This window comes from Silene latifolia, unplaced genomic scaffold, assembly GCF_048544455.1.
Source record: "Silene latifolia isolate original U9 population unplaced genomic scaffold, ASM4854445v1 scaffold_159, whole genome shotgun sequence".
NCBI classification, from domain to species: Eukaryota; Viridiplantae; Streptophyta; class Magnoliopsida; order Caryophyllales; family Caryophyllaceae; genus Silene; species Silene latifolia.
This window is the reverse complement of record NW_027413143.1, coordinates 411,501-438,031: the sequence shown is the minus strand read 5'-3', so window position 1 is coordinate 438,031 and position 26,531 is coordinate 411,501. Positions and strand designations below refer to the sequence as shown.

General features: G+C 35.8%; 4 protein-coding genes across 5 annotated transcripts; all 4 read left to right on the top strand.

Annotated features, from left to right (window-relative positions):
- Nucleotides 1–928: 928 nt before the first annotated feature.
- On the top strand, nucleotides 929–8,013 carry LOC141637986 (septin and tuftelin-interacting protein 1 homolog 1-like). Of its 2 annotated transcripts, none has more exons than XM_074447422.1 (3): nucleotides 929–3,945; nucleotides 6,370–6,510; nucleotides 7,942–8,013. In XM_074447422.1, the coding sequence occupies exon 1, from the start codon at nucleotides 1,324–1,326 to the stop codon at nucleotides 3,934–3,936; it is 2,613 nt and encodes an 870-aa protein (XP_074303523.1). In that variant the 5' UTR covers nucleotides 929–1,323; the 3' UTR covers nucleotides 3,937–3,945; nucleotides 6,370–6,510; nucleotides 7,942–8,013. The 2 variants fall into 2 exon arrangements, with proteins under 2 accessions (XP_074303523.1, XP_074303522.1); XM_074447421.1 differs by having other exon boundaries at nucleotides 7,908–8,012.
- LOC141637983 (protein-tyrosine sulfotransferase-like) lies at nucleotides 4,483–13,393 on the top strand. Its single transcript, XM_074447417.1, has 9 exons — nucleotides 4,483–4,731; nucleotides 6,370–6,510; nucleotides 7,908–8,012; nucleotides 8,097–8,183; nucleotides 9,624–9,698; nucleotides 9,784–9,867; nucleotides 10,007–10,129; nucleotides 12,302–12,427; nucleotides 13,355–13,393. The coding sequence occupies exons 1-9, from the start codon at nucleotides 4,483–4,485 to the stop codon at nucleotides 13,391–13,393; spliced, it is 1,029 nt and encodes a 342-aa protein (XP_074303518.1).
- Nucleotides 13,394–18,024: 4,631 nt separating this feature from the next.
- Nucleotides 18,025–22,021, top strand: LOC141637973 (double-stranded RNA-binding protein 2-like). Its single transcript, XM_074447408.1, has 3 exons — nucleotides 18,025–18,474; nucleotides 19,957–20,176; nucleotides 20,953–22,021. The coding sequence occupies exons 1-3, from the start codon at nucleotides 18,229–18,231 to the stop codon at nucleotides 21,792–21,794; spliced, it is 1,308 nt and encodes a 435-aa protein (XP_074303509.1). The 5' UTR covers nucleotides 18,025–18,228; the 3' UTR covers nucleotides 21,795–22,021.
- Nucleotides 22,022–23,771: 1,750 nt separating this feature from the next.
- On the top strand, nucleotides 23,772–24,461 carry LOC141637977 (large ribosomal subunit protein uL11-like). The gene has a single exon (XM_074447412.1). The coding sequence runs from the start codon at nucleotides 23,824–23,826 to the stop codon at nucleotides 24,325–24,327; it is 504 nt and encodes a 167-aa protein (XP_074303513.1). The 5' UTR covers nucleotides 23,772–23,823; the 3' UTR covers nucleotides 24,328–24,461.
- The last annotated feature ends 2,070 nt before the right edge of the window (nucleotides 24,462–26,531 follow it).

Here is a 26,531-nt window from a genome sequence, read left to right as displayed (position 1 = left end):
AGTCTTGGACTGGACCAGACGATAACCGAAACTTAAATAGTCTAGACCGAGGGTCATACCTTAATGAATCTGGACCGGGTTCACAGACCATGTAATCCGATTCGGTCCATTTTCTGGTCCGGACCTTAACTTGCTCAACCCTACCTGTAATATGCTCTGAAAATCCATCCGAACTTGCTTGGGTGAAGTTTGGTCCCACACTCACCATTGTCCATTACCAAATTACATTAATTTGCCCCGATTTAATGCGTGCGCCATCCTTGTCAAGTCGTAAGAATTGGGTCATTGACAAAGTCCAACAAAAATAAAATAACTCTACATCCCCGTCACAAATACCATTATACCTCCAGTTATATACTCCCTCCGTACCACACCAAAGGTAACGTAGGAAAAATTGGAGTATTTAAGAAAAAGTGGAAAAAGTAAGGGTAAAGAGGGAAAAAATAGGTGGGGTATGTAATTGTGGGTTTAATTGTGGGTTGGTAGATGAGTATGTAATGGCATTTTGTGTAAATATCAAATGAGTATAAGGATAACTTGGTAATGTTGTGGGCCAAATAAGGAATGTTACCTTTGGTGTGGTACGTCCGTTTATAGTAAGTGTTACCTTTGGTCTGGTACGGAGGGAGTAATAATTATTGTACATCACTATACATTTATCCGAGCTTTTGTATAATTTTTCTGATTTTTTCAAAAGTTTATTTTTTCGTTATGTTTAAGTGTGTAAATTCAGAATCTTAACAGTATAGCTAAATTCTTTAAAATAAAATTTGAAAATTTTAGTGCAAAACTCGGATTCTAAATCACCAGTTGTGTTCCCGTGGAAGGAGAAAAAAAAATGAAAAAAAGAAGCGACGGAAAGAAAAGCGAAAGGGGGAAAAAAGGTAGGCAGGAAAATAGGAAATACGGAGTACTACAAAAGAATAGCAAACTGCATACACGCATAACGTTCTTCTACTTCTACTTCACCCTTTTCCTTATTTTACTCTACTTTTTCCTTATTTTATCCATAGATAAAAAAAATTAGCTAAAAAATTCAATTTACCTTTCCTTTTAATCCCCAAGTTCTCCTCTTTAGTCGTATCAATTATCAAATTCCCAATTAAAGTGTCTACTAAAACCCTAATTAGTTTCCATCACTCGAAATCATTTTCATCGATCAATTATTTCATCGATTCAATTATTTACGTGGGTTTGGAGCTCGAAATTCGTCAATCTGTCGAATTCATCGGCATACCTGAGGCGCCGAAAACCCTAATTTTCTGGTGACGTATCTTTACTCTCTTTAATTCGTGATTTTCGTCGTAGTTTAGAATTTAGAATATGGATGAGTATCAGGAGATGGAAAAGTTTGGGTTAGATAAGGATTTTGAAGGAGGGCAGTTTATAGGAGGTGAATTTTATTACAAAAAGCGAAAAGATAAAGCGGTTCAATCTAGAGATGATGTTCTCTATGGTGTTTTTGCATCGGGTAGTTCTGATTCAGATGATTATGATGATGATGATGGCAAAAGGAAGAAGAGAAAGAAGGGTGGTTTTGTTAAAAAGGCGGATTATTCGAAACCTGTTAATTTCATTTCTATTGGTGCTGTTGCGCCTACTGAGGAGGCGGAAAAAGAGGAAAAGAATGAGGGTTTTACTCCTAATGGTTTGGGTTCTGGGCTAGGGTTTGCTCCTAGTGGTTCGGGTGCTGGAGTGGGGTCTGGCGGGTTAGGGTTAGGGTTTGGGGGCAAGGGGTTAGGGATGGAGGAGGGGGAGGAGAAGGTTGAGGTTGAGGATGAGGAGGCGTTTTTGCCTACGGCTTTTGGGAAGAAGATTAAGGAAGCTGCGGAGAAAAGGAGGGAGAAGGCGAAGATAAGTGAGGGTAGTGCAAGTGGGAAGTCAAAATTAGGAGAGGCGAGGAGAGGGGTTGAACCGTCGGGGGATGGGGTCGGGGGATTTGAGGCGCATACAAAAGGTATTGGGTGGAAGTTGCTTAAGGAAATGGGGTATAAGGGTGGTGGATTAGGAAGGAATGCACAAGGTATTGTTGCCCCAATTGAGGCAAAGTTAAGGCCGAAGAATATGGGGATGGGTTTTAACGACTACGAGGAGAGCAAGAGCGTGCCGAAAGTGGTTGATATATCTCAACAGATTGAAGCAAAGGCAAAGTCAGTTTCGGTTAAGAAGCCGGAAAATCTTTGGAAGAAGCAAGCTCGTACGCGTAATAAGGAGAGGGGAAATATAATTACCCCAGACGAGTTGCTGGCTATGAAGGCAGAGGCAGAAGGACCACCATTGGTGCTTCAAAAGGTAGTTGATATGAGAGGTCCCCAGGTTCGAGTTTTGACGAATCTAGAAAACCTGAATGCCGAGGAGAAGGCTAGGGACAGTGATGTACCCATGCCTGAGCTGCAGCACAACATCAGATTGCTAGTGGACTTAATAGAGCTTGATATACAAAAGTTAGACAAGGATTTGAGTAATCAGAAGGAGTCTGTAGTCGTGCTTCAGATGGAGAAGGAAATGCTCCAAAAGAAGGCAACACAGGAAAAGAAGCAAATCGATAACATGGAAGAAATTTTGAAGATTTTGGATACTGTTGAGGAGGAGCATATTTCAGGAAGATTAACTTTGGAAATTCTTGCGAAGTTTGTGGCAGAATTGCAGAGGATGTATGTCCAGGAGTACAAGATATGTAACTTGTCTAGTATCGCATGTTCATATGCACTTCCTTTGTTGATTCGAGTGTTCCAAGGATGGGATCCTCTCCAAAACCCATCATATGGAGTTGATGTAATAACATTGTGGAAGAGCTTGTTACAAGAAGATGAACAACATGAGATATTTGAGGATGCAGCTGCCCCTTATTCTCAGTTGGTCAATGAAGTTGTGTTTCCTGCAGTCAGAATTGCTGGTATAAACACATGGCAAGCTAGAGATCCGGAACCTATGCTTCGATTCCTCGAGTTATGGGAAAAGTTGCTACCATCGTCAGTTCTTCAGTCTCTACTTGATATGATTGTGATGCCAAAGTTATCTGAAGCTGTAAAATCCTGGGACCCTCTTCGGGAAACGATTCCAATTCATGTTTGGATTCATCCTTGGCTTCCGCTACTTGGACAGAAATTGGAAAGTCTCTATCAGGCCATCCGTGTGACATTAGGAAATGCCCTCCAACATTGGCACCCCGGTGATACGTCCGCCTACACCATTCTATCACCCTGGAAGACAGTATTTGATGCTGCCAGTTGGGAACAACTTATTTTCAGGTCCATTCTTCCTAAATTGATAACTGTTATGCAGGAATTCCAGGTTAATCCTGCGAATCAGAAGCTTGATCAGTTTTATGCTGTCATGGCATGGGCTTCGGCTGTGCCCATTCATCACATGGTCAGCTTGTTGGAGATTCACTTCTTCAGCAAATGGCATCAAGTTCTATATCATTGGCTATGTTCGAGTCCGAACTTTGAGGAGGTTATGCAATGGTATCTTGGATGGAAAGAGCTTATCCCATCTGAACTTTTGGCTAATGAGCGTGTCCGTCACCAACTCAATGTTGGCCTTGATATGATGAACCGTGCTGTGGAAGGCTTGGAGGTGGTGCAGCCTGGCGTGAAAGAAAACATAAGCTTCCTAAGGGCCCGTGAGCAGAGACAATTTGAGGCTCAGATAAAAGCCGGACTTGCTCAACAGCAAGCTGCTGCTGCAGATGGTGTGCCTGAAATGAGCTTGAAGGAAGTTATAGAGGCTTATGCGCAGGAGCATGGGTTGTTGTTTACACCCAAACCTGGAAGATTACACAATCATCATCAAGTATACAGCTTTGGAAGCGTGAGTGTAGTCGTGGACTCTTTAAATCAGAAGGTCTTAGCACAAGTCCAGGGACAATGGTCTTTGGTATCTCTTGAGCAGCTTGTACAGATGCAGAACATTCCTGGACCCAGAAGGCGCTGAAACTTGTTGGTAGGCTGAGACTCCCGTTATCTGTAACATTTTTTCTGTTTTATTGGTCTATGGTTTGAGAGTTTAGAATCATCATGTTGAACAAAGAAACTGAATTATTTATAAACTTTTCCAAACTTACACATTTGTTGATCCTCTTTATTATCTTGTTACTCATTCAAGAGAAAGGTTTAGAACATAAAACTATTGTTCATCTATATTTTTTTTAGAAATGTCATTTCGAACATTGATTGCTGTGACAGGCCAGACACTCGAGGGTTTTTTAATTTAAAAGTAGAGGTGATTATCCTCATCAGGACCCTTTTTATATTCCCACTCTCTCTTCTCTGTCACTGTATCGCTATCGTCGTCTCTGATTATCCACCTTCCCCTCTTACCGGGTTTTATATTATTCAGTGTTTTCCTCTCTTATCATTTTACATTGCAATGATTTTAATACTTCTTGGCGTTATTTTGCATTTTTCATGACACACGTAGGTATTCAGATTGATATTTTGTGTGGGAGTATTTGAGCCTTCTTGACTGATTTGCGAGATAATGAGCGATTATGCACCCTCTAGGATTTCTGTGTTTCTTGGTTGTCTAATTGTGTGGACTTATGTGTACTGGCTTTACAGTTGGTTTCTGTTTGTATATGTTTCACTTATTTTAATGACTTTGTTGCATCTTAGTCTTTGTGATGTTCATGAAGCGATGAAACAATCGTCTTTCCTATGCAGTTGGGGTTTGCTAGATATTGCATATCTTAGTGTGGAAGCGTATATGCAAATTGATGCAATTCTTTCTGTTTGTAGTTATCTTTGTCGATGTTGTTTAATGATCATCTGCGTCTTGTTTCTTTGTTGTGTTGACAAGGTAAATCAGGGTAGTAGACTTTTCAAATAGTCGTCAATATGCAGCTAGATCATGACCATCATGTTACGTAGTTCTCAGTGCATTTCAGTGATTATCTTTTCCCTTTAATTCATGTGTCGGAAACGAGTCAGCAAATGACCTTTCTTACTCTGGACTTGCTGTTTGCTAGAGCAATTAATCTTGCTATAGACGGGTATATCCGTCTATTGCATAGACGGGTCAAATACAATGAAAGTGGTGACTTTTTTGCCCCCACCGCTCCACTTGTTGTTTGTCCTATTAGGAAAGTGGTATTGTATTTGGCCCGTCTTTCATTATAGACGGATAGTGTCCGTCTATAATGAGAATTTGTGTTGCTAGAGTATGCCTACTTTAGTATAGGACTATGTTTGGCGATTCTGTGATAAATTCATATGCGGGTCATTTTTATGTTTTATATAAATATAAATTTGGATATTGTGATAGTGGTTGAGTTTACCTTGGCGTTGCTGTTGGATTTCAGGCTCAATTGCCAAAGTTGGTACACATTTTTTGGTTCATTGCCTGTATTTGGAGGCTGTTATGTTGTTTCTGAGAATTGTTATGCCCAGGAAATGTTAAGTATTGCATACTTTCTCCATACTCTTTGACAAACACCGTGCCTCGCTTCCACAAGAAACATGCCTTCATCTCTGCCCGTTAAAAGTAAGACCATATAATTTGAGGGTGGGGGGAGGGAGTGTGTTGTTGCATGTCAGTGATAATGCACCTCTTTTGTGTGCCATACATCCATGCAAACTTCCCAATTCTACGGACTGTGATAAATTCTTCTTGTTTGGTGTTCTCTTATGAGTTCAACAGACATTGATTGAATGGTATTCCTAGAATTTCTGTCGTCAACTAGGATGTAGAACAGCCTGTCTGAGATTATTCTTGGTCACTTTAATTTGATGATGTTTTTTTTTTGTAAAGATATTATTATTCGAGGTAAGCCTGTCTTTTATGTCATTGCCATAGTGCCTTCATAGAGTCTAGTTCTCTAACAGTGTGAGGGGTTGGACCTAAGTGGCCTTTTCCCTTAAAATTTATTGATACGATGAAATCAACCATTGAAAAACAGGATGATTAGCTGTTACTTTTATGTACAGAGGATACATTGCCTTCATAGAGTCTAGTTCTCTAATGACAAAGTTTTGCAACTTTGACCTTGAAGAGGCAAATGTGAAGATAAAAGTGGATTTGTAGTTTAATTAGGGATTTCTGTGTAAGAGTGTCACATGGATACCATAAAGGCATAAACATAATCAGAATTAACAAATAAAGGCGCAAAATTTTCTATGATGGTGCACTTACTTATCAGTGACGCTTATGGGCAATGGCAATGGTATGTTATGTCATTACAGTTTGCGGCTAAATAATGATCTGCCTTTTTCTGAGCATGTGTGGTGACTGTTGTCTGCAGTTGAAAAACATCAAACATTATGTGTGGAATATTTACCCAACGGGAATCTATAGCCTAAAAAGATTTGAAAATGTGTTACATAGGGGTTAGCCTCTTTTGAAGATATTTATGTCAACTTAAATTTGCAGAGAGATGCTAGGCTACTTAAGAAGCAAAATCATGTTGGGCATAATGATTCATATGAGATGGGAGATATGGCTATGCCACTGCACCAGTACATCAATGATCCAATAGCTTTGGACATTGTTCACAATGGAGCGACTTTTCAGGTTGACCTATCCTTATTTAGATTTGCATCTTAAGTAAGCATTTATGTTTGTAATGCTGATCTCGTGTTTTGTTTCCTATAATTTTCTCCCATTATCTATGGGGTTCTGGTCTCCAGATAATTGTTGATGCTACTTTTGTTTGTAATTGAATTTTCTTATCCAGTGATTTTTTTTACACTGTATATCCAGTATACTTTCTCTGTTACGGTAGATAGTATACGTTTACTTTTGTGCTGTTTTTTTGGAGTGACAATGATAGTGGGTCTTACGTCTACCTTTTACCTTATTGTTTAAGCTAGGCTACTATTTTTAACTTTCTTCTAAAGGTTTATAGACTAACGTTTTGTCTGGGTAAAAGAATTTGGAGGAAAAGTAAAGGAAAATGATTTAGAAGGAATCACTTGCCTTTGCTTGGATAGAAAAATGTACATGGAGGGATTTGTAGGGGAGGGAGAGTGGATCCCCCTCTATTTCCCTCCTACAAGGCAAATTATTTCCCTTCCAACAAAAGGAAAGATTTGGACAGAAAACCACTTTCTCCCTCCATTCCCCTTTCCTTTCATAGTTTCATTTTATGGTGTTGGTGCTGCCATTGTATTGTGGATCAAGTTATGCAAGTTAGAGTGGCCCATAGAGGAGGCTTGGGCGATTGAGTGTGAATGAAAAGCGATTTCAGGGAAAAAATTAACTTTCCTTAAGGAGTTAGTTACTTAGTTTTGATACACTCCCAACATCATGGGCAATTATGCATTTTACATACCTGAGATAGTCAGTATAACTATCTTTCTATAAATCTAGGATGGTACACAGAAGTGCTCCCTCTATCTCATAATAGAATCCACACCAACCTGACATAGAAATTAAGCGAAATTGATTAGGGGTGGGGTATGCTGGTTGACACAAATAGGCTTATGGGGATATAGGTGGGAAAAATATGAGAATTCTTGTAAAATTAGGGAGAAGGGGTAAGTAAGGGCACATTGAGTAGTATTTCTTATGTTGGAGAAGTTGTGCTACTGAAAATGATTAAAGCTAAGTGTGAATGTTATTGTGAGATGGCCTAAAATAGATAGTGTCAACCTCATCGTGAGACAATCTATAATTGAAAGTGTTAACCTTGCTGTTAGACAATGGAACTATGTACAACTTAAAATTGTTAATGTGACCCTAGTTTGCAAATGAAGTAATTCTGGATACGGAGGTTGGACTTACCCCTACATTCATATGAATTTAATTATTTGGTTCTAACAAGAGATCCGGTCCTGGAGGTTCTAATTCAGCTTCATTTGGCCCGATACTTATCAATCCATGTTGCTTTTGTTTTCTATGTTCTTATTCACTTGATATCGAACTTCTATCCCTGAACTCTGGCTGATCGATCTATAGACCATTTACAGATTGCAGGACTGACAAATAACTCCTATATGGCAGAGTCACATGAAGTACGTGCCTGTATCCGAAAGCATCCTGCTCTGGGCGATTCTGTGCTAGATGTGGCAAAGGTAAGTGTAACATTAGTACTCGCTATGTCATTTTCTAAAGCTCGTCAATCCCTTTGGGTTTAATTTATTACTCTAATATTCTAGAGGAGGTTGGATCATATGTTGTATGTTGGAGTGACCGAAGACCACAAAGAATCGGCAACGGTATTTGCACACGTGGTTGGTGCACAGGTCATATCCCAGTTGGTAGGATCAAATTCTAGCATGGGCCATCTGGCTACTAATTTAACCGGTCAGTTACGCTGATACTTCCTCCAATTCACATATTTTACATTTTTCTTTGTTTGGTTGATTCATAAATACCTACTGTTTTTCGTTAGTCACCCTTTATTTGTTTAAAAACCTTATTGTTCTAATTTAAACATTAAAGAGTAAGTGAGCTACTTGCCTTTTTGCTCCCCTTCTGCACCATTTTTTAGTTCACTTTTTGGGTTCATTTTGTGTAATTGACCTGCTTTTACTTTCACCTATTTTTTCTATTGTTTTCCTGAACTGTTATGTCCTTGTTGTAAAAGGAATTTATTTGTGGCGAGGTGGGTGTATATTCTTATGTCTCTTCTAGTACTTCAAATTGTCGTGCATTACTGTTTATTGTTGCTACAGAGTTTCACCCGTGTACTGATGAGGCCTAAAGAGATCTTAAATTGCTTTTTGCTGATGTATAAGAGATTGACATCAGATCTAACAAAAAGGGAATATATTAAATTAATGAGGCAACGCCTTCAATTAAATGAACAACAATGTTTATGTGATTTGTAAGAAAGATGCCATCTATGTATTTTTGTAAGTTGTCCTTACACCACCGTTAGTTTAAAAAATCGCGCCTTGGATGAGGCACAGCCAAAATGCCTCGGCGCATTTTAGGTGCGCCTTTTAGACGAGACTCACTTTACAAGACTCGCGCTAGTACACACTTTCTATATCTTCCTCCATTTCTTTCCCTATTCCTAGCTTTTACTCATTTTACATTTTAGCCAACATATAAAACTCCTAAAAAAGGTATTGTTGCCCAAAATTTTAATTGGAAAGTACAAAGTTGTCACTAAAAATAGACTCACTTATCCTCTCTTCAAACTAAGAACCACCTCTTTTCATCTATATAAATGTTAACAAAGGAAGATACAGTTGCCTCTTGGCTCTGGTGCCCTTTTCATCTCCATCGAATTGTTTACCCAAAGTTAATAACTTACTTTGACAAGAATTTGGTAGTATGGGTATCCGCAAGAGGTTTCCTTATGTGTCTTCTGAGAAACTATTTAGAAGACGTTGGCCCTAACTTGACCGGAATCTGAAATCGTGGAAAAAAAAACTTACACCTATTCATTAGTTTTTTGTGTTCTCAGGGTAAAAGGATGGTTGATGTCAGTCTTACAATGTAGAAAGGGGCTGAAAAGGGAGGATTTAACTGAGTTTGCCAAAAAAAAAAACTGTATGTTATTTGGTGTTTGGGCTCTTGGGGTAAGAGGATGGATGTGGTCAGTCTTACATTGTAGAAAGGGCTGAAAAGGGAGGATTTAACTGAGTTTCCAAAGAACTAAGAACTGTATGCTTAGTATCTGACTATGACACGCGACTTACGTGCTTGTAAAATTTGTGTTTTGCTATTTGTAGTTGTTCTTACACTGGTTTACTAATGCAGAACAGCACTCTCCTCCTACAGAATTTGATTCAGAAAATAGCCTTAAGGTTAGTCGCTATGTTAATTTTAATACTTGACGTAAAGGGCATTAGGTTCTAGTACTCTCATGTCTTAGTATTGCTTCCATTTCAGAATAGCCAAAATGGTGAAATTCCAAGTGGAATACTTTCATCTGACATAGCTGAAGATACCAACAATGCAGATACCAGCAAAAGTGTAAGCTTATTTGTTGAGACATTGCTGACCTCGTCAGATTTTTTTAATCACATTTAACTTCGTATAACCCCATGCCCCTCTTTTCCTATAATTTTTTTCACTGTTAGGTCATTGATATATGCCCTGTTATTTATTTCAGAAGATGACTGTTAAAAAACTTATGAAATCTTATGAAGTCTGCATTAGTCGTTTACTAAAGAATCAGGCACTTTTGCGAATGAATGATTTGTCGAGAATTTCCCCTGTTAACTTTACAAATGAGGTATTATCTTTGTGGACCTTTTCCTTTACAGATCTAAACATTATAGCCATGTGAACTACTTTTAGCTTTGGTGTCTCTGCCTCATTTCCTTATCATTCAAAATTATATTATATGTTGTTGCAATTAGGGTCGCCATTTTCGTAGTATGGTCTATTCGGATACGTAAATCGAATTCGCATTCGTTCTATTTTGTGTATCCGATATGGTAGGCGTATTACAACGAACATAATATGGTAATTTGTATTAATGCGCTTGATTTTATAAAAGATTAAAATACAAACACTAATTAATTTTATAATACGACTATTTAATCCCAATGTCCCACACTTTATTACGCTTCCTTCGCATAATAATGTTCCTAATTTCACTTTAGTAGCCGAAGTCAAAAAAGCGTTGACCTTAAATAAGTGTTACAGAAACCAACATTAGAGCCTTATTCCCAAAATGATTTGCATTGGGCTTACATGTATCATTCTTCGGAACCATCTTTCTTTTTTAAAAACTTGGATACAAAATACAAGAAAAATAAAAATTAATGTTATGAAAAATCTAAACAAGTAAACAAAGCATGATGGTAAAAGGAGTTTTAAGTAAAAGGTTATGAAAAATCTCAAAAGTAAATAAATAATGTTTAAAATAAATAAGCAGTTTAAATAACAGAAAATACTTAAAAAAAAAAAAGTAAAAAATCCAACTCCATCATCCACACGAATCATTTCCCTCCATAATGTTATCTCCATCATACATTCTTCAATCCCAACGAACCTCATATGATTTTCAATCACCTTCATCCAATATTTTTTTGGGTTTTTCCTCTACCTTTGCCACCTTCACCATTCCTTAGTGTTCAAGCCTAATAATCGGTGCATAATAGGCCAAACCATCTTAATGCATTCTGTAGCATCTTGTCCTCTTTTGGTGCCACTCTCACCTTCTCTCTAATCACCTCATGTCTAAGTCGATCCTTTCTTGTATTGCCGCACATCCACCGTAAAGTATGCATTCTAAAGTATGCATCTCTTCCACAATCATCTTTTGAACGTTATGTAGCCGTATAATAGTGCAGGCCTAATTGTTATGCGATAGATAGTCTATGAGGCATGGTGTTTCACATAAAACCTTGTGGCACTTTTCCATTTTAACTCAAAGTGTGAAATTAATAAAAATTATAACATCATGATAAAATATTTACATTCATCATAAAAAAAGTCTTACATAAATAATTTTTGAAAGGAAAAAAACGTGTATATAAATGCAGAAAAATTCAAATGAGAAGATTATTTTGGGATAGAGGGAGTTTTTTTTTTTTCATTTTCTCTACTTGTTTCGTTGTTTTAACAACATATATTAATTTGACGATATTAGCGAATTCCAAACGAATGGGGGCGAATCAATTCGTTTCCGAATCGTGAACCGATACGAACGAATCGTTTCGTGATTCGTAAGGTACGGCGAATTAGGTTAGGTTACCCTGGTTGCAATAATCACGATATGATTTCCATCCTTTATGAGTGACTTGGCTGCATAATTGAATAAACCAAAAGTTAATTTAGAACTTCCACGTTTTTTGTAGTTACTTTCAAACTCTTCATTTTATACTAATTTTTTTTAAAACTATCACCTTTTTTTTGTACATTTCATTCAAAAACCATTTTTGGCAAAATACATGACATTTTGTAGAATATTAATCCTGAAATATTTCATAAAGCCAATATTTGTAATATCGTGATTGTTATTGGATAAAAAAATGTCGTATTTTGCTCCCAAAAAATGGCATTGGTGGGAAGACGATATGTTCGGAGAAAGTAGTTTTGAAAATAACCTACAAAAGGTCGGAATTTCGAAACCGAGACAGAGAAACGATGAGAGGAATAAAATAACTCTAAGCTAAAGTAATGTATGGGATAAAGCTTCAAAATACTCTAAGCTGAAGTAATGTATGGGATATAGCTTCAAAATACCTATATAGTTTGAAATATATTGTAATGCAATCTTATCGAGCATGATCCCTATTTTCTCGCATATGCATTAATCTTTGAGGTATTGCAGTAATGTTGTTACTCTTTTGGCGGAAAGCTTGACTAGCTTAGTTAGCTTATCGTGCTTTTGGGCTAGTTTGTGAAACATTAGGTATGTATGTGAAGCTAACATTGACATTTCAAACCACTGCAGGCACGCCTTCAGGTACCTGAATCAGTCATTAATCAGATTATATCTCTAAATAAGCTTGATATGGAGCTTTATAAGTATGCTCAGGACATCTTTTCCCAGCAACGTACAAACACAGTTCAGAATCTGGTGAGTGATTATACGTTAATTTTTTTCTCTGATATATTTAGCCGCAATTTGAGAAATCATGACCTTTTTTGTTTCATTGCTGACTTATCGAGTCAGGTAATATTTTGACATCCATTTCTGCACACATTTTAGGAAGTAGTTTGCTTTCATTGCTTGGAAACAGTTTTACTGTCGGAGATCTATCAACCTGGGGTTTGTCCTGCCCAACTTATATCTGTGTGTCAAACATGCAACGCTGCTTGCAGTGTTGTGAACTAATTAGTGAAGTTAGAATCTCAAACACACGCGTGTCTAGGTGATGTAATAGTATTGCCTTTTGGTCCTCAAACCTGCATTTGAAAGTCCTAGCCTCCCAGGTTTCCAAACCAATTTTGAATTTCTGGTTTTCAAATCCCAATTTCCCATCAAAGATTTGAAATGATAATCTAGCCTACTGCTTCTAGTGGTGGTTGAAATTAAAAACTACTTTAGTACACTCCATCTTTTACCCCCAAAGCTCCCAAAAAACTTCCCTTGAAAGTTAATTTTACCGGCTAATACATGGATGTGCTCCCAAAAAAAACTCCCCCATAGTACTTGATAAATTCCTTGGGAAATTTCTATTATTATCAAGGATGTGAAATTAGAACTTCATTTGTTCGATGAAGTGATAATTAAACATTGCTTTCGTGAATGCCAACAAGGTTGTTGACTTTATGACTTCTATTGGACATTCATGTCCAACTCGTTCGAGGTGGTTTGAAAGTCGGTGGCTTCAACTTACCTCACTCATACGAAAGAATGAGATATGTTGGTCATATCCCAGAGGATCAATCCAGTTTTCTTACTTTATTAAAAAAAATGGATGTGCTTTGAGAATATTGGTATACAGCAATGTTATCGTAATTTCATGTTTGCGACTGTTATGATTTCCCCCCATCATTCAAGATGCAGGAGAGTGAAGAGATCATCTCAGACTCTCAGTGAACTCATTCGCCAGCCCACCTTGGAAAGACATTTTATTAGTCATGGCAATTGTTTTGGTGGTTCTGGCTCTGTGTGTATGTTTAAACGCAAGAAGAAGAGCGTTTAAAGTTAAGGTATGAACGCCGTATATATGTAAACATTTAGACAAATGTGCTACCTCACCATTTGAAGCATCTTACTTCGGATGCATCATACAACTTCCCCCTTTATCAGGGTTACATTGAATAGCATTGAGGTTCATGTAATGTTTTGCCCTCTCTTTCGACTTGTAATTTGTATGACTAGTTAGGGGAATTGAAACCGCGGTTATCAAGTGTGGTGTTACTCATAGTGCTTCCCTGTTGGCTTTCTTTCTCACCGGTTCTTCAAAACATACAAATACATGAATTTCTGATACGATGAGGGCTCTCTTTAAAGTCGAACCCAATTAACTAGTTACAAGACCTATTTTACAAGTTTTTGATATATATCAAGATCCTAATTCGTACACAAGGCAACCTTTCCTATCTGTGTATATACCCATAGATACATCGACATCATCTTTGAATTTTTGTTATCAACTTTAGTTTTTGCACAAATGAAATATGAATAACATTATCAAATAAATGAATATTATTATCTGAAAAACTCGATTGCATAAAAACATATATCTAATGTTTGTTTATTTTCGTAAGAGTAATCGTATCTTTTTTTCAAACATCGCCAGTAAATAACAAGCACACAATTTATAAATCGACAAGCTACTAATATTAAGTTTTGAATAAATAATATTGTTTTGAAAATGAAAAACCTGATTATAAAGTTGCAAAAATTAGTTACAAAATTCAAAAATTTTGGTCCATTCGGTCGGGATCAAAATTAACTAGTCTTGGACTGAACCAGACGAAAACAGAAACTTAAATAGTGTGGACCAAGGGTCGTACCTAAATGAATCCAGACCAGGTTTACAGATCATGTAATCTGATTCGGTCCATTTTCTAGTCCGAACCTTAACTTGCTCAGCCCTACCTGTGTGTAATATGCTCTGAAAATCCATCCAAACTTGCTTTTGTGAAATTTGGTCCAACAAAATTGGCCCGTAAATTTGGGTTGTCTCAGCACAACATGCACATTTGGGCCATTTAAGCTTCTGAGTAGCCCAAACTCACACTGACCTGACCCACCATCACCATTACCAGATTACATTCATTTGCACTGATTTAATGCGCGCCATCCTTTGTGAAGTCGTAAGAATTGGGTCATTGACTAAGTCCAACAAAAATAAAATAACTCTACACTTCCGTCACAAATACCATTATACCTCCAGTTATATAAGGCCCTGTTCTTTTGAACTGAAATTGTCTGAACTGAACTGAACTGAACTTAATGGAGCTGAACTGAACTGAAATAATAATAAAAAGATTACATTAATAATAATAATAATAATAATAATAATAATAAATATTATAATAAAAATAATACCAATAATAATAATAATAAATATTATTATAATATTATTCATTAATAATAATAATATATTAATATAATATAATAATAAAAAATATAAAAAAAATAAAATATTAATATAATAATAAATATAGTAATAATAATAATATATTTGTAATATAAATGATAACATTATTAATAATAATATAATATATTAATAATAATAACTAAAAAATAAATAATAATAATAATAATAATAATAATAGGTCTAATATAATAACTTATTAACATAATAATATTAAATATAATAATAACAATAATAATAATAATAAATATGTTATTAATAATATTAATAATAATGAGTATATTAATAAAATAATAAATATTAAATAATAACTTATTAATATAATAATATTAAATATAATAATAATAATAAATATGTTATGAATAATATTAATAATAATAAATATATTAATAAAATAATAAATATAATATAATAATAATAATAATAATGATAATAATAATAATAATAATAATAATAATAATAATAATAATAATAAATGTATTAAATATAAATATAATAATATAAATAATACGAATTAATTATTAATAAATAAATAATAATATAATAAATATAATAATAATAATAATAATAATAATAATAATAATAATAATAATAACAATAGAAAATACATTAATATAAAAATAATAATGATATCAATAAGAATAATAATAGTAATGTTGAAATAAACTAATATGAATCGAATCAATCGAATCAATCAATTGAGTTAAACGAATCGAATCAATCAATCAATGAAATGAATCAACTTATTAGAACTGAAATTAAGTCCAAAAGAACAGAGCCTAAGTATTGTAAATCATTATACATTTATCCGAGCTTTTGTGTAATTTTTCTCATCTTTTCAAAAGTTTTTTTTTTTTTTTTTTTTTGTTATATTTAAGTGTCTGAATTTAGAATCTTAACAGTATATCTCAGATTCTTTAAAACAAAATTCGAAAATTTTAGTGCAAAACTCGGATTCTATATCACCAATTGTGTCTCCGTGGAAGGAGATAAAAAAAAAATGAAAAAAGAAGCAACGGAAAGAAAAGAGAAAGGGGAAAAAGGTAGGCAGGAAATACTACAAAAGAATAGCAACAAAGGTGTGAAAAATCAAGGAAAACGATGGCAGTGAGTGATGCACAACCATGCAAACTACATACACGCATAACGTTCTTCTACTTCTAATTCCACTTCTCCACCCTTTTCCTTATTTTAATCTACTTTTTCCTTATTTTATCCCCTTCATTTTGTAACTTCCTTTAATTGGTTAACATAACACGAGTTTTTTTGTATGATTCGGTTTTACAATAATTTATTGTAATACGATTAAGTTGATGAAAAATGTGGCATCTTCTATATTTTTCGTGAGTTCTTCAATGTCGTTTGTGTTACTTTTTATCTAATACTGTATTTTGTGAATATTTTTATACGTTAGTAGCTATTTTATCGAATTTATTGTGTTTCATATTTGGTAGTACCCTTTTTTTTTAATCTTTTGTTACCTATTTTATGACTTAAATTATAATTACTTGTTACTATTTAGATTCATATAATAATTTATTATGAAACCGTTTTATAAAAAACTTACACAATATATTAAAATATTGAAAAAAGAAGGTGTTGATAAATTCGAATATAAAATTGAATTGAATAAGTAGCTTATTCAAACATGAACAACTTACAAAGTATTATGTATGATAGAAAATAAGGAGTTTAAAAATGGATGAATATACGACACTTTATAGTTGATTTTATTTTATAATCTTAGATTTTCAAAAGCAAACACATGGAGTAATAAAGAGCATCCAAGACCTAAGAATAGAGGTGCTTAGTGGGCCGGACCGGGCCAAGCTGAGGGTTGGCGGCACTTCCACATCACGGGTGAGGCCGTGAGGGATCGGGTCGGGGGCGGGGTCAGTGTTTGGCTAGCTTTCTCCAGCCCGAGCACAACCCACTTAGTAGCGGGCCAGGGCGGGTCACCTATGATTTTAAATTTTTTAGTGCTTGGACTGGGTCGGGCCAATAAAAAGTGGCACTAGCCCAGCCCGAGGGAAGGAGCGGGTCGTGCTGGGTTGGCACACAGGGTAATGAAAGTCGGCCCACGAGACCGGGTTGGGCCGTATTGGCCCGCTATGTTGTACACCTCTACCCAATGACACATACTTATTTTTTGATTGTTAACGCAATGAAAAATAACTCTACTATTAAAAATAAGAATAAATTGTAAAAATATTTCTTTTTTTTGTTAGGTCTTAAAAACTTTTAACATATCTTAGATGATGAATTACATATTTAAATTTGAAAATACAATATAAAATACATATTAATCACTTGATCAAAAATAATTTGACTTAAATTTTCTCTCAATTGATTAATACGCCACCAAAATTTAACGTAATTGATTATCATATACTCTTTCTGTCCCGGTTATTTAATTGCCTTTAACTTTGACACAAAGATGAAAGAAAGAATAGGGAATTAGCTAATTATCAAAGAAAAACGATACCTTCACTTACCAATACGCTAAGACCTCTTTGATAATCCATGCATCATGGTTATTTGTTTATCTATTTCATTTATAAATTCCTCATATATTTGTTTACACTATTGTTCATGTATCACCCAATAACAACCCTTATAAATGGTCTTCTTTATTTAGAGGTAAATAAATGACCGAAACAGAATGACTAGTTCGTAAGGAACTAATAAGGGGGTGTTTGGTTGAGAGGTTTGGAATGGAATAGTGTTTGGTTGGGTATTTTGGAATGGAGTTATAACCCATCAGGATTTTCATCCCACCCCAACCCCTTGGAATTCCATACCCACCTGCTCACTATGGATTCAATTAATAAACTCCGTTCCTCTATGTTTATTTTTCTAATGAACCAAACATATTTGAAAAGATATGAAATTGAAACTCCATACTACTATAGTTTCTCATTCCAATCCATTCCATTCCTAAGCAGTGAATTAAACGACCCCTAAGGATGCCGGAGTTCATAATTGGGTGTTGTAGTAACTAGTAACACGCATAAACGTCCTTCTAGTTTGACCCTTTTCCTTATTCTACTCCACTTTCTCCCTAGTATTGTTATAATTTTTATATTTATTTTTATATTTATATTTTTGAAAAAGGGGTTCTAGCTAGCAGGTTGATGGTTCATTTAAGATTAGACATTAATTAATCATCCCACCCTCCCAACTCTCCCTTCATTAACTCTCTCTTTCTCTCTCTTCCCTCTTCTCTCTTCTCTCTTCTCAAACTTCATCACTACCACCACCACTTCACCATTTCCCCACCACCACCGGATCTGAAACGACGTCGTTTAACACCACCATAACCAGAATGTATAAGAACCAGCTGCAAGAGCTGGCGCAGAGAAGCTGCTTCAATCTTCCATCATATACTTGTATTAGAGAAGGTCCCGATCACGCGCCTAGGTTTAAAGCCATTGTTAACTTTAATGGTGAAAACTTTGAGTCTCCTAATTACTGTACTACCCTTCGTCAAGCTGAACATTCTGCTGCTGAAGTTGCTCTTTCTTCTCTTTCCTCTCGCGGTCCTTCTCACTCCCTCGCCGCCCGTATTCTTGTTAGTCTCCTTTCTCTCCCTTTTTCCGTCTCAATCATTTGTTTACCTTTGTTTGAACACAAATTCTAAAATAAGACGGTCTCATTTATTGCAATTAATAAGACCGTCTTACACAAATTTTGTGAATGTTTTTTGTGGAATATATGTATGAAGTGGGAGTGACTAAAATTGGGAGAGCATTGAATTGAAGAAGATTATTGAATGATATGGTTATTTAATTATTACTCAAGTGAATTTGATATTAAGTGCATGTATTTGATTGTATTTAATGTGATTGGTTCGTCATAAATTTGAGATTAATTAATCGATTTTATCTCTATTTATTCTACTCAATTCATCGATCATTCCTTATTCTTTCCGGCTGTATTTATTTTTCTAACTCTCTATTAAATGTAATTGTAATAAATTTACCAACACAACTTAATTATCTGACCTATCTGGTCGTAACTTGATTGACTATGATTTTGATTAACCCGGGTTTTATTGAATGTCGAGGTTAAGTTGTTGGATCGACTATGATTTTGATTAACCCCGGTTTTATGAATGTCGAGGTTAAGTTGTTGTAGCACAAGAGGGTTTCTTGTATACGGAGTTTATGTCAAGAAACCATGTCAACCAAAAGCTTAAGCTTTGTGCTAATATTCCACTTTAGAATTGTGGTGGTGGGGGGAGGGGATTTGAATCCGTGACCTTTTGGTCTGGCTCTGATACCATGTAAAGAAACCATCTCATGGTTGGAGAGTCCCATGATCGGTTTTATATTCTGACAGTTGATAGGTTACGAAAGAAAATTCACTGCCTATTTTTATGTGTTACGGCTTTGATGGACTGATGTTGATATTGTTGTTTCTCATTAGCCGTCACACAATGGCCTGATTATTTGCAGTAGACATTTTGAAAAAAAAGTGAATGTTGCGGTCTACAACCCCCTGTAGTAGGAAGAATGGTTAGCCACTCAAATAGCATTGATAGCCTAGAGCTCAAAATATAAACAAATACTGTATTTATTTGATAAATGATAGGAGCACATACACAGCCATACTTTTTGCGGATGTTCATATCAAAACAGCCTCGTAACTAGGAAAGGTGCAATATATGTCGCTTACTTGGTTTTGGCAGATGTTAGGAGCTCTCACTTTGTCAATTCTTTCTATGTCGGTTAAGTTTTGTAAAACCATGAAAACGTGTATGGGGGAGGCTATCCTATAACCAATTGGTGATAGTAGCTCCTTTGCTTATACGAAAAAGTGAATTTCCTCCTCATTTTGTCAATGTGTGACACTCACATAATCGGAGTTCCTCCTAAAACCCATAATAACTTGACAAGTATGGATTAGAGTCGTAAGAGTGTATGTTGCATTTCCTGAAATCTAGTAAGTTAACGATTATGCCTCTCTTTGATCTAGTCTGTATTCTCTTTATATGTCTTGTCTGTATTTCTGAATGTCGGGTTTGTGTATTGATTAGTTTGTGTTTGTTTAGGATGAAACAGGGGTCTACAAAAACCTGCTACAAGAGATATCACAAAGAGTTGGAGCCCCATTACCGCATTACGTCACTTACCGGTCAGGGTTAGGACACCATCCTGTTTTTACTGGTAAAGTAGAGCTGGCAGGAATCACGTTCACAGGTGAACATGCCAAAAATAAAAAACAAGCAGAGAAGAATGCGGCATTGGCAGCCTGGCAGTCTCTAAAACAATGTAAGTTCCTAACTGTCTTGTATGCGATAAAACTTTATGTACGTTGTTAGTTGCATAATCTGTGTATGCCTAGTTACCTCTCCACCAGTAAACAAGAAAGAAACATAGGAGAGTCATCCTCGAGTTTATTTATAATTTTTCTTACGGCAATAGAATTAAAGTTGCATTAGTTCTCCAATATAATTGTAAGTGAGTAACTAAGTTGGTCAATTTTTTTTTTCTTTCCAAATTATTTCAATATTTTCGTAATACTCGTTGTTTATTTTATGGAATCATTTTCCGTTAAGCAAGCTGCAAGCTGCAAGATCCATCTAGATCCTGTTTTTATCATACATTTGTGTCATTTAGTGTTTTTGGGCTATGTATTATTTATAGCAGTCAAAAAAATAAATTCTGTTAATATGTACATGACTACCTTTTTTTCTCCGTGTTTAATTATCAATTAAGTACAAACATGCAACCTACTTTCCAAAAATTCTCTGTAAAAGTTGTCAAGCAATGTAATAATTGATCTGGCAATTTTACCATTTTAGCATGTCATTAACATCACCGTAGTAGTTGTGCACTTCTCTTAAGTGACAGATATCCAGCATTGGACTCAAACCTTTGTCATATTATAGTAAATAGGCTTCTGAAAGTACGAGCTTACTACCTCGAAACAAAATTTTGATGTGTTTAGCCAATCGAGTCTGTTTCTAGTTTCTTTCGCGTGGAAGGCAAACTCCTTTGATAGTAATGTTTGATTTTTTGTTTTGTTTTCTTTTCTGTCTGAATAGTGGCACAGCAAACAACAGGCTTTCCCTCTGAACATGAGAACTCTGACGAACTAGAACAGGTTAGTGTAGCGCGGGCCTTACTAAACTATCGATTAAGGGAAAGGATGACAGGCGCATCGTCAACTCCACTACCATTTCCCCAGACGTTTCCAGTGCAAAACCCAAGACCGGCAAGCCCACAACGTCCTGCTGTGACTACATCTAAGATTCTTCCTCTTATCTGCCCAAAAAAGACACCAACTCGAGTCCGCCCCTCATCATTCTTAATTCCGGAGAATATACTCTCATCATCCGAGCCTCAGGTTATCGAGTCTCGGGGAACTCGGCCTCTGAGATTCCCTGGAGTTGGGGCCCCACCATATATACCAATCCGGCATCCGCGACCACCATGCCATAATATGGCCCCTCCTGTAACAATTAGGAATGCAGTGCCTTGTTTCTCTGCCCCTCCTGTGATGAGGGCAGCTCCACCTGTGCGAATCGCTCCACCTGTATCTATTAGACAGAGTGTACCTGTGTTCTCTGCGCGACCAGTTTCAAAAGAAAACAGCTCTGTGACTGTTCAGAAGAAAGCTTCAGATAAAATAGACATTGTTCAGAACTCAATTGGGAAGGAATCCCAAATATCAGCTATACCCGCTATCTGCCCTGCTGAGACTAGGGCTCCCCCTGTTCGGATTGGGCCACCGGTTAGTAATGACCCACTAGCTCAAAAGGAAGATCCACCATCGTCTGCGGAGCCCCGTGAATCCGGTAAGGAGACAGATTCTGATAAAGGACCTCAGGTAATTGATGCAATAGAGAAGAAGCTGGAACAGATAAAACTAGAAAAATCCTTGTAAGGATGAATGTAGCTCTTTTAGGAGTATTACATCAATGGGTTCGATTTTGGTACCGGGTTTGATGGTTGGTTATCGATCCCATTTTGTATGATTACCGCCTTTATCTTTGTTAATTTTTTCTCTTTAGTTTATCTTGTATTTCAGTTGGCATAACATCCATGTTTACATACAGCTATATCGACATTCGAAACTAGTGGTATATTACTATATTAGCCTGGATTGGTTTAGTTGCTGTCATCAATATAATAAGTATCAAAAGTTGTTTACTGAAAAGTTCTGGAGTCCTCCGGGAGGACCGTCCAAGTGGAATATTATCAAGGCTTAGGTGTAAGGAGTACGGTCCTCCCGGGGGAGACGGGAATTTTTCGTTGTTTACTATATGCTCTTTCCGGAAAGAGATTATTGTCATGATTACTGCACAGTAAATCAGAATTTATGCTTGGCTCTAGAAAGAACAGTAAAATATCAGTGCTTAGTTGCTTACTGCAGCAAGTACTTTGAAAATTCACAAGAGACAGAACTATAAGTCTGCAATTAATTATGCAGTTGTTTTGAAGTTGGGAATTATGATCCTTGACAGAAAAATGGGAAAAATTCATGCATAGTTGGTCCCTCAAAATAAATGGTTGACAATGTGATTTTTAAGATGTGGTTTGTGCTCATACTTGAGTTAATGGGAAGTAGGTAAATTAAAGATAATGGTTTTGTAGACTTTTGTACTAGTTCCTTTTCTGATTTGATTACTAGCTAATCTTTTTGATTTTTAGGATTGCCTTATCCCCCATACTACTAAGAGAATAAAATTCTCTTAGTAGTTTCCCGCCCAAGTGCTTTCCACTATGATTGGGCCTGCCTTCTGGACTGAAAAAACCAAATATCACGTTCTAAGTTGGGCCCACTACTTAAACTAATTGATTTTGCAAATATTCTACCGTGATACTTCTTCCAATCTTTAACTTTTCTAATTATACCATCATATATTGGGCCCACTACTTAAAATAATTGATTTTTCAAAAAAAAGATTTTTAAAAAAAAAATTGATGTAGTTAAAATATTTTCATAAAAAACACAATTTATGGAATTATTCAATTCTTTTAATTAATTTTAATATTAGTTATTTTTTATAAAAATTCGCGAGATATAAATTTAAAATCTATAACTAATACACTAAAAATTAAAAGGTCTATATTTACCGCGCATTTGCGCGGGATCTACACTAGTTTTCATTATTTAGCTTATATTCTATTAAATTCATTCAAATGTTGTATTTGTTAAAACACTTGAGGTCTAGACATGACAAAAAAGTAATTCCAATTGGTGGTGATAAGATTATCCTCTTACGGTTCTAACGGTAGGTCACGCACCCTAAACAAATAAGAAACGAGAAAAATATGACCATTTTACGAAAACGCGACGGTGCAGGAAAAGCCTGGATGTGGACCATACACGTTTGACCTTTGGTTTGGTCCTGCATGATCCACATTCGGGCCTTTTCCTTTTTAAAAAATTCGATTTCGTTTGACGTTGATTGGTTACATCGTCACGATTCTTAATTCGCTGTTTTGATATTTTTTTTAATAAAATCAATTCATTTGACCTCGATTAGTGTAACGTTGTTTCACTTAATAATTCGTTGTTTACATTTCAGAAAAAAAAAAATGATTCATTTTACGTCGATTAGTTTTAACTTTTATCGATTCATGGATCAAATCTAAAATTCTTCAATTGTTTCTTATTCGATATTAGTCGTTAGTTTCGATTTGTCAATTAAATTGTCGTAATAAAGGAACAATTTGAAAAGTTCATTAATTATTATCAATCTTTTTTTTAGTAATTTGTCGATGCCGAATAACGATTGAGAATTTATAATGAAGGCTAAAAACACAAAAAGCCCAAAATCATGGGAATGAAAACCTAAAACAAAGTCCAAAGCCCAATTTAGAGCTAATCAACAGCAAATAAATAATCCAAGCAAAGCACAATTCTCCACAAAACCCTAACCCGCCTCCATTCTTCTCCTCCCTCAACAATGCCGCCGAAATTCGACCCATCTCAGGTAGTCGACGTATACGTCCGGGTTACCGGCGGCGAAGTCGGAGCAGCCTCATCTCTCGCACCCAAAATCGGACCACTCGGTCTTTCCCCAAAGAAGATCGGAGAAGACATCGCCAAAGAAACCGCCAAAGACTGGAAGGGTTTACGTGTCACCGTCAAACTCACCGTTCAAAACCGGCAAGCAAAGGTCACTGTTGTCCCTTCTGCTGCTGCTCTTGTCATTAAGGCTCTTAAGGAACCGGAACGTGACCGGAAGAAAACTAAGAATATTAAACATACTGGTAATATTTCACTTGATGATGTTATTGAGATTGCTAAGGTTATGAGAGGAAGATCTATGGCGAAAGAATTGAAAGGTACTGTTAAGGAGATTTTAGGGACTTGTGTTTCTGTTGGTTGTACTGTTGATGGTAAAGATCCCAAGGATTTGCAGGAGGAGATTCAAGATGGTGATGTTGAGATTCCTGATGATAATTAGTTTGTTTTGTTTGAGAATTTCGACATTTCTGTTCTGTAAGCTTTTTGGATTTGTTTCGGGTTTTTGATCATACATTTTAGAAGATTTTGAATTATATATGGCTTCATTGATCCTTATAGGAAGCATTTGCGTTAGTTTTCGTTTTTTTCGAGTTGCATTTAGTTTAATGTCGAGCCTCGTATTTCTGGATTGTTAATGAATTCACTCTGTTGATTTTAGATTGTGTTCTCCCTCCGTCTCAATCATTTGTTTAATTTTTAAATTCTTTGTGAACGGTATTTTAATCGAAGGTAAACAATTGAATGCGACTGAACTTTTTGATTTCGATGACTGTTATTGATGTCAGTATGCCTTGAGTTTCATTGGTGTGTTAGTTTTTAGAAATTACATGTTTCAAATTAGTGATTCTGAGAAAACATTTGTATAGGCTTGTGATCAGCAAGACGGAATGATTCTGATTCTGGTCAGATTTGGAATTGATATGCCTGTGGTTTTCTTTTGTTTTGCTATATGACAACTATAGTTTGCATTAGTAGGAAATGTGTTCGTATTGCTGATTGAATTCAGTTTTGATCAATGTTTTTGTGGAATTTTGTTGCTGTGTTTTTTCGAGCTTTATTATTTGTGAGCTTGTGGAGCTGAAAGAAAAAATGTTGGATGAGTGTAAGATTTCAAATATGTTAGGTTTAGTTATTCTTGTATAAGGTAGTTTACTTGTACTATTTAGGCAGTAATTCATTTAAGTATGAGTCTGTGTAGGCATACAATCGTCTCATTTGAGTTACGTTTCCTTGAAATTGTGTTGTTCGACTTCATAAGCTGAACCATGTAATGCATGTTGTGTGATACTACGTGAACTATAATGTCAGATCTATTTTGCTGTCTGAGCGAAATTGTTGTTTTCCGCTACTGCGTGTAATTATCTCCCATAGCCTTTTAACAAGTCATTTGTTTGTGTGTTGGTGTTGCCATGTTGGTTGCCAAGGGCGTTGAATTTCGTCTTTAAGCCATAGTATAGCATCTCTGTTGTCATTTTTGTGTTTGCTTTCCGAGATTGTAGGTTTGTCGTGAAAATTTACTACAGTACGTAGTATCATTTTCTGCAAACATCTTTCGGCCTTAGTATTGCATATTACTCTGCAGTTGTTATTTATGTGATCGGCTGATTGCTTTCTGAGATTGTAGATTAATAATATTATGCATACTAGGAATATATCACTTGATGATGTTATTGAGATTGCTAAGATTATGAGAGGGAGATCTATGGCTAAGGAGTTGAAAGGTACTGTTAACGAGATTTTAAGGACTTGTGTTTCTGTTGTCTGTAGTGTTGATGGTAAAGATCCTTAGGATTTGCAGGAGGAGATTCACGATGGTGATGTTGAGATTCCTGATAATAAGTAGTTTGTTTTTTTTCGCTCTTCTGCTTGAGAAATCAGACTTTTCTGTTCTGTACTTGTTTCGGTTTGGATTCATACTTTTAGAAGATTTGAATGATATATCGGTTCATTGATGCTTATAGTCACAGCATTTGTGTTAGTTTAATGTTGAGCCTCATATTCATGATTGTTAATTAATTTACCCCTTATTGGTATCAGTATGCCTCGATGTTTCTTGCTGTGTTGGTTTTCATAAATTACGTGTTTCAAATTAGTCATTCTGAGTAAACATTTGTAAAGGCTCGGGTTTGTGATCAGCAAAAGGGAATGATTCTGGTGAGATTTTGGAATTGATTTGTCTGTGGCTTTCTTTAGTTTTGGTATATGACGCCTATAGTAGCATTACTAGGCTGTGTGTTAGTATCGCTGATTGACTTCAGTTTTGTTCAATGTTTTCTTGGACTTTTGATACTACTGTATGTTTTTTCGACTCTGAGCTTGATGAGCGCTGAAAGGAAAAAATGCTGGATGAGTGCAAGCTTTTCAAGTCTGTTAGGGTTAGTTATTCTTGTATGAGTATGTATAGATGGTAAAATGAGTATGTTATGTTCTCATATGGAGTTTTTGTGTATAATGGTTTTTTTTTTTTTTTTTTTTTTTTGATTAGGAAAGAAAACTAGGTTGATCCTCTAAGGTAGGACCAACCTATATCATCCTTTCGAATGTTTGTGTATAATGGTTGGAAGACCATTATGTTTTCTTGAAATTGGTCGTAAGGGAGTTGGATTTCGTCTTTAGGCCATAGGATTGCATCTCAGTTGTTTC